Raw genomic sequence first — 16700 nt, 5'->3', positions numbered from 1 at the left:
ACTCCTGGTGACACCCCTTTAGGCACCCTGCCTGCCCTGCTGCCTCCACCAAGATAACAGGCAAGATAGTGTCCATTTTGGATGAGAACTTGCCCAGAATTGATGTGATCTTACCTCAAATTGGCACTGATAGCAACGGTGCTTCTCCACCAGTAACAGATGTGCTGTGGCAACGGAGTAGGCTGTGTTGGCAGTGGCAGGAGCAGGTAGATGGTGGTGGGAGCAGCAGCAGTAGTGGCAGGGCAGGATGGCACTTCCCATTTCGCCTCAAGCTAGTGTGACTGATATATCATGTGTGAGCTGGGCATTCAAAAGTGTGCAATATTCCAGTATCAATGGTGGTTCTGCGTTTGGAGAGGAACTCATAGTTCCACGCTAGAGGACCTGCTTGCATGCAGGTCCTAAGTTCAGTCTCCAGTATTGCTAGGTAAAGGAGTAACAGGAAATTACTTAAGACAGAAGTGGGAGGTGGAACAGAAGGTTGACAAAGTGGATGCAGAACACAATTTTGACTTGCATAGGACAAACCTCTGGCGAGCCACTGACAGAGCAGATAGTACTGAACTAGCCAAGACCAGTCCTGCTCTAACTACACTGGATACCAATGAGTTTCTTGGCCCAATTCAAACTGCAGCTCAGAACCAAATGGTATGCCTCTCCCCACTCTATGTTTTTCATCTGAGGGTCTTCTCTGTGTGCTCCTCCAATGGAGAGGTTGAGGGTGGTAACAGAAACATGGGTCTTCTCAGTGGTGGCTCCCTGGTTGTGGAATGCTTTCTCCAGGGAGGCATGCCTGGTGCCATCTCTGTCTTTTGGCACCAGGCAAATACACTGTTATTCACCTAGGCCACTGGAGTTTCTTTGCATATTTTTAGCAGGGTGGGGGCAGGCTGGATTTGCCCTTATATGCATGTTATGAGTATTTTAGGATATTTTAATTCTTGTATCATATCTGTCTTTAGGCTTTGTAAGTTGCTTTGTGTTCCTTTTTGAAGAAAGGGTGAGTAATAATAATAATTAGTCTTACCTACCAGAAGCCTGCTTCCTTTGTTCCCCATGAGGAAGGATCAGTTATTGGTTAAACCATGCAAACAGCCTACATAATAGTAACAGTCTGGAATCAGTCTGTCTTCTCACCCACTCCCATCTGTGATTGTATGCAACATGTCATTTGGGGTTCTGCAGAGCAAAAATACCTTGATGATTATTATAGGTCACTGATGTCCTGCAATTCAGTTTTAGCGTCAAAGTGGCTGGGCTACTAATAACACATGCTAATCAATGGGTGATCAAAGCAGGGTATCCTGATGCACATTCCTGCGGTGTAGGAGAAGGCTGTGAAGTGGCTTGTGAGGTGTGAGGCCAAGAAACCTGGAAAGGGAGCACTTTTGAATCTGGCCAGGAGATGCACCCTTAAGCTTTTATGGGGCTAGTTGGCAGAAGGTGCAGGTGCACTGATCTGTGTGCTTGCTTCTGCGGTCTTACACTACTTGACTGAAGATGTATAATATGACAACACAGGTTTCTAGCATTCTTCCTCCAAAAGAATACAGATCTTGTGAAAGCATGGAACTTCCCTCCAGTTAGGTGACGGAACACAGCAAGAGCATTTCCTTCACATTCACTAATGGCTGTGTGTAATGCCATCGTAAGAGCTTATAATTTTTTTATTTCTTTCTTTAACGAAGCAGTTTTCCAGAATTTGGTTGGTGCAACTAGGTGTAAATGATGAAACAAACTATGAAGTAAAACCTTAGACATTAAAATTTCTTATTGCTTCCCGTCCCTGACAATCACCATAACCAAAGTCTGGACACAAACTTGAATTCTGGAGCAAAAGCGTATTTATTGCAGTTATTAGTGAAAGTTACACTTCAAACTGAAGCAAAGCAATGCTAAGTAATTGTTTTACTTAAAAAAAACAACCCACAACATAGAGTCCTTCCAGTATAGAGAAAGTGGACCAAAACAAAACAAAACATAAAAAGGAGTGGAATCTGTCACAGAAAAACAACTTTGGGGACAGATTTGGCTCAGGAGTTCCATGACTGAATTATGTACGGTTACATACTTGTAAGCGACAGAACATTAGACAAGAACAGAAAAGTGTAACTTCAACTGACAGATATGACAATGTGTTTTGTTAACACAATGGATTGACCCCAAAAGATATAACTAGCAACAAGTCTGGGAGAAAACAAAAACAAACCCTGCTTGTCCAGTCTTTATCTGTACCCTCAAAGTATTTTAAGGTGAATTCATAACCTAACTGGATATTCAAGACATGGTGACAGAATTTCAGAGGCACTACCATGATTTGATACAACATAACACATCAGGTTACGCTAGGAATCAGTGGTGTCCAACCTATTTGGCAAGTGTGCCACAAATCAAAGTATGAGTACGTACATGGAACCAACTTCCCCACCCCCACTCCCTCTCCCTCTCCCACCCCCAACCCCCCTACAGTGCCTGGATGTTGTTTTGCCTCTAGACCAGTCTTCCACAATCTGGTATCCTCCAGCTATTCTGAACTATGACTCCTATCAGCCCCAGCCAGCACAGTGGGGATGGCTGGGGCTGATGGAATTCGTATTCCAAAACATCTGCAAGGCACCAGGTTAGGGAAGACTGGACTAGTCTATTGAACAGAGGAGCACACAGCATCACAGTGCTGGCTAGAGAGGCAGCAAGGTGTGCAAGTCCAACTATCTCAGCCAACCTGGACTGCTGTCCACATGTGCCACAAACTCCCTCCTGCTTATACCCTAAGTGGCATGCATGCCACTAACCATGTGCCAAGGCCATTTTATTTATGGCAAACATTGTTATTTCTATGCAAATGTCAGTCCAGGTTGTTGTTTTTTAAGTATAAAATTTTCCTTTTTTTACTCTTCTCCCTTAGCTGGAAAAATTGTCAGAGAAAATTTAGAAAACACACACACGCACACAAAATCACACTGACAAAAAGTTTGGCAGACTAGGTTTGTGAAGTCCCTCAGAATATCTGCTTCTGTGGCATTACAAGATTGAGACCGATGAGAACGTAAGACCCCTGCTGGATCACGCCCAAGGCCCATCTTGCCCAGCATCTTACAGTGGTCAACCAGGTACTTGTGGGAAGCCTGTATGAAGGAACAGAGTGCAACAGCACTCATGATTCACAGCAGCGGGTATCCAGAGGCGTCCTGCCCCTGACAGTGGATACACTAACCTCCACCCTGGAAGTTAAGACAGTTGTGGGGTGGGAAGAAATTTATGCCACTAAAAGCAACAAGGACTTGTGTGCCAATTCAAGAACGCTTGGTCCTTAAGTAGTTAAGATAGGCTTACAAGAGCCATCCTCTTCCAACGAAGTGTGTTAAGAGCCAACCCAAGTCTCGCAAAGCTGATGGATATGTAACAAAGTTGAAAATTGTAGAAGATGACAGGCTGATATTTAACCAAACTGGAAGAAAATGCAAAGATAGCTAAACTTTTGGCAAGGGCAGTAAACTTGGCGGGGGTAAGGAGTGAAGGGAGCAGTGGACACGCTGCTTCTGGGTTAAAGAGTTAAGTTTCTAAAAACATACTGAAATACAGATTTGTTATATATATATGTATATATATATTTATCTATATTTTATATAAACCAACCCTCCCACCCTATCCCCAAATAGTTGCAGCTCACATTTGCAATACAAAGAGGCACACACGGTCAAGGTGGTTTAATAAGTAAAAATTGTGAAGGCTTTTACCAATGCACTTGCCATCCATCTGTCCACCTGCAGGAAGGCTAACTACAATAGTTCAGGTGCAACAAACTTGCTTGACTTCAGCATACTTTTGTTAAAGGGGGCGGGGGAGAACCTACAAGAACACCCAGAGATTTCAAACTCATCCTATGCTTCTCTCAGAAAGCAAAACGGCAGTGCCCCACAAAGCAAGAAGTCATCAGAAATTTACAACCAAGGGCCTTAAGCTGAAGTGCAGCACCAACATGTTCCTAGGAGAATGTGAAACTATAGCTGGCCTACAGCTGGATTCTTAAGAAATGTGCCCCTGCAATGGCACACAGAATAGTGTTGACATCACCAACACAATGCCCCACACAAAGGCAAAAGGGCACCTCCAATCTGCCATGCTATGTATTTCTTATAGCAGACCAATTGCTCAGTGCAGCCCCAAGCACCTGATGGACCCACAGTGAACGGAATGTCTTGAGGATGGAGCTTACATTTGTCCCCCTAACTACACACACACAATGTTAATACTATACTGTTACACAGTTTAAACTCTGCCTTATTAAGGAAACTGCTTGAAGGGTCATTTCTCTCATGGATATAGCTTCCATTCAGGAATACCTTGCATATACCACTTGTCCCCCGTAACACGAGACCAACATGCATAGGTCCATGTGCAGATGCATGTGGAAAGGATGTAGTGATTGGCAACAGGTTCTCACTGTGTGTGGATGTGGCCAAATAGACACCCGTGTGCTTGTCACATGTAGTATACATACAATTCTCTTGGACAGAAGGTACCCATACAGTTAGCAGTCATGCATCAAAGAGCCCTGTGATTAACCTACATGTCACTGCAAGCTGCCTTCTTCCTGTCGCAATGGACCATCTGTGCCAAGCATGCAGAACCGAAACCTCATCAACCCCTGCCCCTTAGTGTGGACAAACTGGAAGAGCAATCATCTAGGCTACAAGTCATTTTTTAACATGATCTGCGGGAACAACCTCAGAAAACTTGCCTGACCACGACTGTGCAATAAAACATAATTTCAGAATCCATTTTAATTTTCAATGTGTATTGGGGATAATTGACTTGTGAGAATGGTTGCTAATACATACCTCTCAGGTCTGGTGAAATGGCAAAATGGCAGCTTGCTGTTTAAAACACAACAGCCACTCCCCACAGGTAACTTAATGATTCCACGTGTGCAAATAAATTCATACTCAAGCAAGCCATATCCAACCTGGAGTCCAAACTCCTAGATCAAGTCAAAGCTGAGCTGAGAACAAAATACAGTCTCTAAGAGAGCCAATAGTCAGAAAAAATGACCCTAAAGTCAAAGCTAGAAAAACATTTTACTAGAAATATTCTACTTTAGCATGTACTGAAATCCCTTAACAATGGTCTTTCATAAACTTTGATTCAAAACATTTTTGCGATTTTTGTTTCAGTGACTTAAATTGTGATCTAATTTAGCATATCTGCCATGTGTACACAAAAGTATGCCACATTAATTTTATGTATTCTATAAACACATTTTCCCAATATTCAAAAGTAGTAAAACTAAACAATTTTAATCAGGAGGGGAAAAAATCATTAACACAATCAATGTTCCTAGGGATAATCACCTGAAACAAAAACTTAGTTACACTTTGAAACTAGAATTGTAATCATTCATTGTGTTGCTTATTTTATGAAACTGTATTTTGAGAAACAACATTCTCCAATACAGAGAACATTCCATGGAGAAATGTCCATGCTACATCAGAGTCCCTTCTAATGAGACTTTTTTGCTACTTGAAAAATGAAAAACCTATCATATCACAGGCTTCAAGAAGTTCCATAAAAAAAGCTGGAGATTTGCTTCTCCTAAAATGAGATATTCAATAGGTCTGAACTCACCCACCCCTCAAAGACACACTGCTTCTGGGAGGAGGAGGAACTGTCAATAGTGCTCATGATTAAAAGTGGAATAGTCTTGCCTTCTGCTGCCTGCATTTCAGAGAGTACAGCCTGAAACTTTTCTGAACAAAAAGCTCATTCCTTAAATGTAGACAAACAGATATGACTAGACACAGTTAATACAGTGAGTGAGTAAGTAAAATATTTATGTTGCTCCTGCTCAAACCTGACATTCAGCAAGCCTCTTGGCCTCAGTGCTTAAGTCTGGAGGACCAGGATGCTAGAGATATAATAGAGGAAGGCCATATTCATGTCCTGCTTGTTAGTTTCCCCGGGGCATTTGATGGAAGTAGAATCTAAACTACCGTAAGTGGGCCTCAATCTGCTCCTGCCAAGCAAGTTTTCTGTGCCTGAATTTTGCTGTACAATCCATCTGAACAATTCCACTAGTATGACTCCGTGTGCCCATGGAATATGCATGTATTCTTCTCAGCCTCTGCTCCTTTCCTGCAACCAAAGTTTTCTGACTCTACAACAGCTCTGCTTCATCACCCTGCTCCACTATATTCACCACAACATTCTTACAAGTCCTCATAATCCACCTCAAAAAAAGACTACTATCAAGCCGAGTGCACAGCAAGCACAAAGGGACCATAAACAAAGGAATCAGTAAAAATGAGCAACATGAAAGAGAGAAGGCAGATTAGATCAGTTCAGGTGACTACCGTGACTACATGAATTCTTAGGTAATGGACAGCAGTAACTTTAAAGTCACTTAAACAGATACCCAAAAAATTAATGGGGAGCTATTTTAAAAAGCAACATTGTGGACTAGGTATAGGTAAACTGAGATAAATTACTTAACGCCTCACACCAAAGTCCAATGCCACTGAATTCTAAGCAGGAAAGCGGCTTGGGGATAATGCAATTACAAAGGCACCAGTTTCTTGCTTGTTTGAAGTGCTTCCTAGTCTATGCTGTGGAGTGCAGGGAGGAACGAAGCAAGAAACAGGTGCACTGTTCAAAGCACAGAATGGAAAGCAAGACAAGGATTTTGCCACCATAGGGAGGATTCTATGGTTTTTCTCCTGTCAACTTCCCAGTCTGAGACCAAGAGGGCTTTAAGCTTTTTCTTAGGAGCATCATCTGTTCCAAATAAAGGATTGGCATAATGCTCTCCATTAGCTTTTGATTGGCTCTTTTGAGAAACAAATTGTGGACTCAGTACTAGTAAACTGGGAAAGTTATTTAATGTTTTGCAGCAAACTTTGAAAAGATTTAGTCCCCAAAACTATCTTGGGAAAGTAGGGTTCAGCTCCCAAAGAGCACCTCTGAGTCCAGCACACTTCTGGTAACAGAAGAGAAGATACCAGGTCAGGAGCCGCACCTTCCTGTCAGGCTTCAGTGCCAGCTCTGCAAAAACTCTGCTGTATGGTTTTGGCAACAGGTCATGTTCAAATCTGCTGCATCTGATCAGCCCAGCTAGCCTGTGCCTCTCCCTTCAACATTGCACTTGCATTGCATCATCAATGCACATTGGAAAAGACACAGGATGTGCGTGTGCGCACATGGTAGGGCACCATGTTGGCAACCACTGGTTTATAGAGTGTACATCTATGTTTAGATGTGTGTATAATATAGACATAAACACATTTTTACAAAATAACCTATAAATGGGGTAGCTAACATGGTGCCCTCCAGATGTGCCCTCCCATCAGTCTCAGTCAGCACGGCTACTGTCAGGGATGACGGATATTGCACTTAAACATCCTGAGGGCATGATTATAGAAGCATGCCACACTTGTCTGGAGAGCTTGGAGTGGGTAGGAAATGATGAGTGTTTTCCTCTCTCGAAGCTGCAAATAAATTTTAAAAAAAGAGAGAACAAGACATGCGACACCTAGTAAGGTCCGGCCTAGCAAATGGTCTCCACACAACTAATGGTACAGCTACTACTGAAGTTAAGCACGTGCGGACCTGATCAGTGCTCTAGATGGAGGATGACTGAGACCCCATCTTAAGAGTGAGGCACAAATATGCTTCCCCACCCCCCACCCCCGCTAGACACGCATAATAAACCAAACACAAAGTAGATTTCCCACTAAAGGATAGCCTGCAAAATCAGATATAAGTCACCAGGAAGAAGCAACTCCTCTAATTTAAAAAGCATAGGAAGCTATGTTGGTCCATCGAAAAAACAACACCAACCCTCTGAAGTCCACAGTTCAATAAAGGTATTAATTATTAATAATTAAGGTGTTAATTAATAAAAAAATAAAAATGTGTCACTTTTTTTGGACTTTGGGGTCGGTCCCAACAAAAGTATTGCATTCAGAGGTTGCTCCACCCCCCCGCCCATTCCCTACAGTTGAAAGTGCATTAGGTTTTGAAATAATTTCTATGATTTAACATTAAAAATAATAAAAGTATTAGAAAAAGTTCTGGAAGTATCTGTAAACAAATTCTGCCAGAGACCACTTGAAATGGGACAACATCTAGTCTGTTTTCATACATGGCAAAGTCAGAGGCACCTCTATGGTACTTTCACAGCACAGTCCAATGCATGTCTACTGAGAAGTAAGCACCAAATAGTGCAATGGGCTTTACTCCCAGGTAAGCACATATAGGATTGCAGCCTGTGACAATTCACCTAATTTTTTCTCTTATGGAACATTCATAGTAGGGATGGAAAATGTTCCCGAGGACACTTGGGCAGAAGACACACACACACACACACACACACGTATATATACATTAAAATTTTAATAAAAGTGCTTATAAAAATTGCAGAGGGTGAGCATAATCTGAAAAGAATCACTTTCCTTTTTCACACAGGAATAATGCATTTTAAGATTATGCATGTTATGACGTGTGTGCATCAACTAAAAAAATGCTTCTTCAGAAATATTGGTTTTATCCATATGCAAATTTAATTGATCAATTAATTGATTAATTGGCTGAACTTGAACAATTAATAGATTAAAAGTTGACTGGGTTGTAATTAGAGAGTTTTGCTACTGGAGTAGCATTTGCACCTCTAGAAAGCTAGTACAGTTAAAGCCAATACCACCATATCTTTGGAGGCAGCCTATTCTAATAGCAAGTCATTCTTATCATTTACAAAAAAAGGTATGTACTTCAGTATCCACCCTTAACTTTCCCACTGCTGTGTATTCAGTATTTTGCTCAACCCTTTTGGAATAACTAATAGTCAAGAACCCTTGTGCACATTTAAACTAGAACCATACCATATGTGCTATTAGCTATCAGCTGGGATTGGCCACTGGGTCAAAAACAACAGAGCAACTGATTTCGGATTATAGAATTCATTTTTTAAAAAAAGTTAGTTAAATGACTATTAGCACAGATGCCGCAGTGCATACTAAACAATTTAATACACTGTCTTTGGATAAGGTTATTCAAGAAGGGAACTATATAAACTTATATGCAAAGATTAATGGGCAATGCACATGTGAATTAAGGCAGCCATCACTTGGAGTCACAAAAGCTTCCACACCTCTGGAGAGAGTGGTTGAGAAGGGATCATTCATCCTTAAGTATAGGCAGTCAGCATTATGGCCATGTAACATGGAGAAGCATGGTGTGAGCATCAGGTAGGCAGGGTGTATGTATGTGCAGGCCACAACTCTTACTCTTTCCGATAGCCTGCCTCATAATAAATGAAAATAGGCTGTTGCCTAATCCAAATAACATTTTTTTTTCTTTTTGTGCCAAAGCATTAGACTATTGTTCAAATGAACAACTGGCCTCCTCTACAATCCAGCATTGCACTGAGAGTTCCAGGATGCCGAAGACGGATATGAAAGTAGGTTTGGATGAGATTATCCTTTGCCCTCGCAGTTCCCCTGAAACCCTGGATTGCAAAGTTATAGCAAGAACATTATTGTAAAGACAAAGCCTGATAAACTCTTCCATAAAAATGGCAGCCAATAGTCAGGAAAAAGAGATGATGGCACATAAACTACAGAGGTGACCAATAATCTAACCACAAAGGGACACAAATCTTCCTTGAAAAATATTCTATTGGTACCATTAAGACCATAACTGGATTTTTTTGCAGGTGTGTGCAAGTAGTTTTACAGTGTAATCACTACAACTTTGTTATTATTACTTTTACAGCATTTTGCTGCTACAGAGGTGCAGTGTTTATTAGTTTTTTCCTGACTGATAAAAAGCTTAAAGACAAGACTGGCTGTACAGCACTTTTCTTTTAAAAAGTTTTTTTTTTATTTCAGGGCAGCAGACTTGCTCAGCACCAAAAGGCCATGCTGCAAATTTTTGCCATCAACATTTGCCATTGCAACCATGAGGACTAGGGTCCTGCTTTTTACAAAAGGTCTACAGTTAAAGCTGGGATTTTCAGAATTTTAACAACTTTAAAGATACACATATAGCTTCAGGGGCACATGCTGCTTACCACAATTTCATAGTCTGTGGCCTCTGAATAAACATTTAGTGCTTACAAGTGTCCTGGGCTACTTGCCCTAAAAACCCTAAAGTGTCTTAGATCCACACAGTGGATTTTAATCAAGTTATCAGTACCATTATTTTCCCCAAATATAATATGGTCCACTCTTATCTTGGTCCTGATTATTTTGGGGTGGGGTACTACATAGTACTCAACACTACAAGTGGTATCATCAAGAACTTGGCGTGTTTTCACTAAATGCTTCTATCCCCCCATCACCCAGCAATATACAACTTCAGAAAGAAAGAAAAATCTACAGCACCATCTTCTAAAAAGGCACTTTGAGGACTGTCTTGCTTTGAATGAATAAAACCCTCCAAGTTTCAGATGGCAGAGCTACTTCATTTTTAAATAGGTCTTTATAGTTACATACCTGCCAGAGATAATTCAGACACAATTTTAATATGGAAATGGGACTGAAAGATGCTAGACATGATTCTCGTCTTTCAACATTTTACCTCCTGCAGAGTCAATCCTTCAGTTTAATTTTTCAAACTGTTCTCCAGTTCCCACTCCAGGGTTTTTGTTCCTCATTCCCCAGTGGTTACTTAGTCATAACCTCTTTATCAGCAAAGTCAAGGTTACAGAGAATAAACTGGCAAGTCATAAAGGAGGGTCTGGCATCTAACAGCTTTGTCTCTCATCATAGTGAAATCCAAGCATTTATAAATATGATAATTAACAAGCAGGTATTAGCAGACCTGCAAATTCCCCAGGAGTTGTTTAGCTTTCCAAAAAACATAAGGGTCAAGTACATCACAGGATAACTTGAAGCTGAGCATGTCTTAATAGACGTTGCTGTGCTTGAGGCAATAGTGAAAGCTCCGCCTGGTGTTTAACCCATGATGGCCATTTTATATATGCCAGACAATGCTTGAGGTTCCATTCACCACAAGCTCAATATGCATGGACAAGCTGCCCTCAAGTGAAAAGGATGGGAAGTGGAAGTTGATTAAAAAGATATGTCCTGCTCCCACTTTGCAGACACACAAACAACTCTTCCAGTTGAAAAGGTAATTGTTCTATCAGTTCATAGCACTAAAAATCCATTCAATGAATCACTTACCTACCAAGTGGGAAAATCTGACAGATTCAGGGTGTTGCCATAATCAAAAACAGCTAGCAGAAAAGCTATACAACAGGAAGGTTACATGGGTGGTTAATAAGTCACAATAATTTGCATAGGGGAACACACAGAGTCAAAGGATATCTACAAGCAGATAGACTTTCAGTCTTGCAGAAATATCCCAAAGGAAGCTTTGGGAAGCACCCTTGCCATTATTTTAACATTTTTCATCTAACACTCCTGAGATCTTTACATTCTAACACAGTCTCACACACACGTGTGTGTGAAAGACCCCACAGAATGAACCTTTCGGTCTGATGTCTTTTAATAATGCCCCTCTTAGCAGCTGTTGCTTAGATGACGAAGCTTGGCCAGTAGGACTCTAATGCTTTGTACTACTAGGGTTGCCCAAAAGTCGTCAATTCTGCCTTTGAAAATCCAGCCCTAGCACTACCGACTTGCTGAAATTAATGGGAATTGTACCTGACAGAGAGCAAGCCCAATGGCACAAAAGAAAAGTCCCTACCTACAGAGGGGCACATTCTGTTAGCTCAGCTTTATTCAGCCTGAAGCTGATGGAAGTTGTAGTTCAAAACATATGGAGAACAATGCACTGTGTTTTCATGGTGGACAGAACTCAGCACCAAGCAACTCTCAGGTATGGAGTGGTGATGGAGAGAGGACTGTGGCTCTTGCAAGTACAAGTGAGAAATAGGACAACCGGGGTGGGGGGAGTTTCAGCAACCATTCTAGGCAGGAATACGCATACTGAACGAAGAACAAGGCCAAGCTGGGTGCAAAAAAACATTAAACCTACACTTTTGTACCTATATAGGCTGAACAGACAGCTGTCTCGGCTGCACAGGCAGAAATTTTCATGAAAGCACATTAAAATTCAAGAAAGCTTTTTTAGAAAACAAAAACAGAGAGCATGTACAAAAATAAAAGTCCATATAATCTTGTGAAAAATATACTGGAAACTGCCACCACAGATGAGGTACCATTTATTTCCTCCCATCCCCACCTCCACCCATCCACTGCAAACATCAAAATATATCTTAAGTCTTTCAAAACAAAGGAAGAATATCTGGCTATTTTATAATCTTGGTTAAGACAGCACCCTTTGTTATATCACACTGTTAAAATTGCTTTTGAAACAACAAAAATCAGAATACTACTTCTTAAATTGGATTCCTGTTCACCTGCCCTTTTTCCTTAGTGCAGTAATTGCCCACCTCCATTTAAATAAATATAGCAGCTACAGTACTGTAGTACAGGTGGCCTTCAATGCCAGTACATTGATATTGGCCTGGCTCGCAGATAATACTAAGTCATTGTTTATTAACCCATAGTTTGTTGTTTGAGCCTCCAAACCCTGCCATCAACCCAACTACAGTTTGTTTAGTGCCTAACCACAACCTGAAGTCATGACTTTTTTTGTTGGCTTACAAACCTTCGTTTGTTTTAACTATGGCTTGTTGTTACACCCAAACCCTTCACCCTTCCTTAAACATTTCTTTGGCCACCCTACCCTCTCACCAAGCTACATAGGCACAAACCAAGAGCAGCTGGAAAACCCAAAGCAACTTTGAAGAAACAAGTTATGGTTTGTTGATCGTCTATGAGACAACCGGTGGTTAACTTGTGGTTTGTTAATCAAACCATGGCTTAGCATTTAGGTGTGAACCAGGCCAGTGTATTACAAATTTTATCGGCACTTGACAAAGACAGTTTCAAAATTAAAATATATTCCGGTTTGTTTTTAAGTTACCATCTCCTCTCCACATGAAAATCAATCACACTAGCACTGTGTACAAGTATTTTAAAGGTGCTTCTCTGTTGGGCTCTAAATCATTTTCACTTTGGAAGGATGAAGGTGATGGCTGCAGCAAAGGAGGCTTTAGAGCCACCATTCTAGGGACAGGTCAGGAAATAAATATTATAGTGCATCTTGGTATAAACAGCTAAAAGGTCTTTAAAAAGGGGAGGCAGAGGTCCCAATGTTCCACAACCCACTTTTAAAATCGCAATTGTGAAACACTGAGTAAGAATTCCCACTGGAACCTTTTAAAGTGACAATCATTGGAAGAGAAAAAACTTAACATTAATATTAGTGAAGATTTGTTGTGATGCACCCATATTAGAACCGTTAAACTTGACCTCAAGCTCCAGGGAGGTTTACTAGGCTACCCTGACAACAAGTGGTGTATGTTCTCTTTAGGCAGGGGGGTGAAGGACAAAGGAGGTGAAGTCTGAGTCCATTGGCCACATCATGGGGCCTAAGCAGGCTGGTTTTGAACTCCCCGCAGTCACTTCATGCTAGGAATTCAAGCATAGGTACAGTGCATGAAGTATCCTCAGCTAGGAAACTTCCAGAGATTGAAGCATGAAAACAGCCACTTGCAATTCAATTCATTAAGAACTCTTTTGGTTCTAGCAGTTTCCCCTTTCATCTTAGTGCACACCTCTTCCCAACCCCCTAAAGCAAGCTGCTCCCCATCACAATTATTTCAAGTGCACTTTGATTCTTGCCCCCAAGAGGTTAAGTGTGCATTGTACCATTTTGCTGAAACTGGGAGTAAACTTCATTAGATCACAAGTGCAGTAAAGCATTTTGAGACACCATGAACAGCAGCATATGCCTGCACAAGAAAGCATATAAAACACAGTACTTAAGTTTTCTGATGGGGGTGGGGTGAGGAGAGAAGAAATAGGAAAGGTTCAGGCCTGTTGGAGCAAAATGGGCTCAGATTTTTCAGCTGAAAATACAGTAAATTGGCAAATATAGTGGGTCATTTTGAAGACAGCACAATATAAGAAAGATGCTTCAACCAGTGAAATGGTTTTCATGTGGAGAATAATTTGTTTGTTTCAGCAGGGCTGGGTTACTAGCAATGCCCATATGAACCATCTGCAGTATATATCTATGCATATATACTATAAAACCAGTGCAAAAAAAGCAGTCACAAATGCAGTTCATGTGTTTACAAAGTGCAAAACGCCCCTGAATCCCTGCTACTGAGTTCAATGCTCATCTTCATCATCTTGTAAAATACTTTGCTTCAGCTTCAAAGTGGAATGAAAAGAGGCCCATTCATCTGATTCACATTTCAGTGATCTCACTTAAGTGTATCCCAGCCCTCTGTAGCTTTATTTGTAAAATGAAATGAAGCACTCAGTTTCAAAAGGAAAGTCTACATGATCAAAAACTGCTTTTAAAGAATCTTCATGCCCCCTTTTAGACTTTTGCTCAATGTCATCTGGACAGATCTAAAAACCTGAATTTCTTCTGTGCTGGGGAAAACCATGCCCTCCAACCCCAGGGTGCAGCAGAGCAAAAATCCCGCATTACTAGACAGTATTAAAGCTTGTAGTCTGCTAGCAGCATGAAAGGGTTTGCCTTTTTATGCATTAAAAAAGGGAATCCTCCCTATTACAAGACTTTCCTTTCAAAATTAAGGCTAACTTTGTCCTTTTAAGTGCACGAACATGTCCATTCTCCCACTATTCGTGGTGCAAAATGCTGCTGCTTGTGCACAGCAAAAATGGACAGATTTTTCTCCTTTGCAAAGGCTTATTGCACTAAAAGATAGCAAAAACATTGTCAGTTCTCTAAAACAAAATAGTTATGTTTCTAAACATTAAAACTGATGTCGCCAATACACTGACTTAAATTAAAGCATTATTATTACTCTAATAAATATAAAAGAAAAAAGGAAGCTAAACCTCAAAGTACACGTATATAGATATATATATGCAATCACATTAAAGTGAGAGGCAGCGAGTCAACTAATATATATTTTTTCATTTTAAAAAAAGAGAGACCTCAACTTAGTGTCCGTACTTGAATGGATATTACACGTCACCCTGGCAAAACAGGGGAGGAGATCTGCTGTCACAAGAAGCTCAGAAGGTATACACATGGCACACAAGATGTAAAATTAGCTGAAACTTCTGGACAAGAAGAAAGCAGCAGCTTCATTAATCTCATCAGGTTGTATCGCTACTGCCAGCATCAACGTATATGGTTAACTTAGTTATGGTACAGAAATAGACTTGAGTTGAGCAACTCCAAGCAATGAAGACAGACACAAAAGGCAGCAGTTGGCTAAACCACACTGGGATCAATAGATCTGCAAATGCACTATACACACAGCCTTTCCCACAACATACTCTGTGGAGCTGCTCACTCAAACATACAAACACACTTGCTATGGTCACATTCAAGTGCTGACAGCCATTGAGGGGAAGCCGCTGGCTACCCTCGTAGGGGTACCCAAAGGATAAAAACATTTTTGCACATTCTCTACTTCACTTCACTTGCCCACCCCAACAATCACTTTTTTGATTGCTCCTGTAAGTTTTAATACCGTAATAATTGTTTCTTTTTTGCAGAAAGAGTTGTGCTGCTGAGCAACTTGAGGTAAAGGCATAAAAAAGGGTTAGACTACAAGAAAAAACACACACAAAGGAAAAGACAACAACGATGACGGCAGCACTTCCCATTGGAGGCTGCTTCAAAAGCAGTTGGCTGGTTTCATATTGCATAATAAGTGCCGTGTTCTCGGTGAAGTAAACAATCTTCCTTGTGTCGAAACAAGGATAAGGCCCGTGCCCCCTCCCATAGGATCAGTTTCAGCAGTGGCAGAGGTATCCCCCTCCCCAATGAACTGACCCTTCTTTAAACATACATTGTATGTGGCTAAATTCTGCAGTTCTTCCTTTCGTGAATAGGCTCCGGTCTCACTGATATTTTTTTTTTATAGCTAAGCAAAGTACATGGTGCGTAAGGTGTCTTGGTGAATCTGTACAGCCTTCGCAAGGGCTTGGGGATCTCTCCCATTGCTCTGTCCTGAAACATGGCTTCCTTCAGCACTGCAATAGCGGGGAAAAGAGAGAATAATTAGCAAACACCTTTGGGCCCAAGAAGCAAAAGTCACGCTCCCTTCTTATATTTTTAAGCAACTAAGCTGCAAAAAACAATTCCAATTTCTGCACTGAGCAGCCATTAGTACAGCCTTGTGCTAATTCCTTTGCTTCTGAACATCAACCAGCAAAAAGAGCTTTAAGAAAACTGTATTCCGTGTTCTTTTCAGCTCCAAAAAACAATAAATTACACTAATGCAGCACATGGATGAACTTCAGTACTAGATGCATGGTCCCCACCACCAATTATCAGTATAGAACAAGTCACTGGAACACATGTTCCAAACACTTCTATGGGCAAATTCACACACTCATTTAAAATGACTATCCATAGATATCATGGGAAAGCTTGAAGAAACTGCCCTGCAACATGTACAATCAAATGTGTGATGTAGTGGTTAGCATGAACAATGTGCTATCTTTTCTCACAAACACATACTTAAAGCACAATGGACTGTTGCAAATAATTTGTGCACCCAATTGCACCTAATAAAAGATTGAAGTTGTGGGTAACCATCTATGGGAATCCATGGTTCCCCACCACACCCACAGGGCAACCTTCTATAATGAATGAATGAATGAGCTGTATGGGAA

The 16700-nt window shown here is 41.0% G+C and overlaps 1 protein-coding gene across 2 annotated transcripts in view; it reads right to left on the bottom strand.

Annotated features, from left to right (window-relative positions):
• Positions 1 to 1826: 1826 nt before the first annotated feature.
• The window catches only part of LOC308483985 (protein argonaute-3), a 58266-nt gene continuing 43392 nt past the window's right edge, over positions 1827 to 16700 (bottom strand). For both annotated transcript variants that reach the window (XM_081018443.1, XM_081018444.1), the window contains one exon: positions 1827 to 16055. In XM_081018443.1, coding sequence (XP_080874569.1) covers positions 15947 to 16055 — 109 coding nt within the window. In that variant the 3' untranslated portion in view covers positions 1827 to 15946. The remainder of the gene's footprint in view (positions 16056 to 16700) is intronic.

Source organism: Podarcis pityusensis (assembly GCF_964106645.2).
Source record: "Podarcis pityusensis genome assembly, chromosome: 8".
In the NCBI taxonomy this organism is placed as follows: Eukaryota; Metazoa; Chordata; class Lepidosauria; order Squamata; family Lacertidae; genus Podarcis; species Podarcis pityusensis.
The sequence above is the reverse complement of the archived record's forward strand: the minus strand, read 5'-3'. Positions and strand labels throughout refer to the sequence as shown.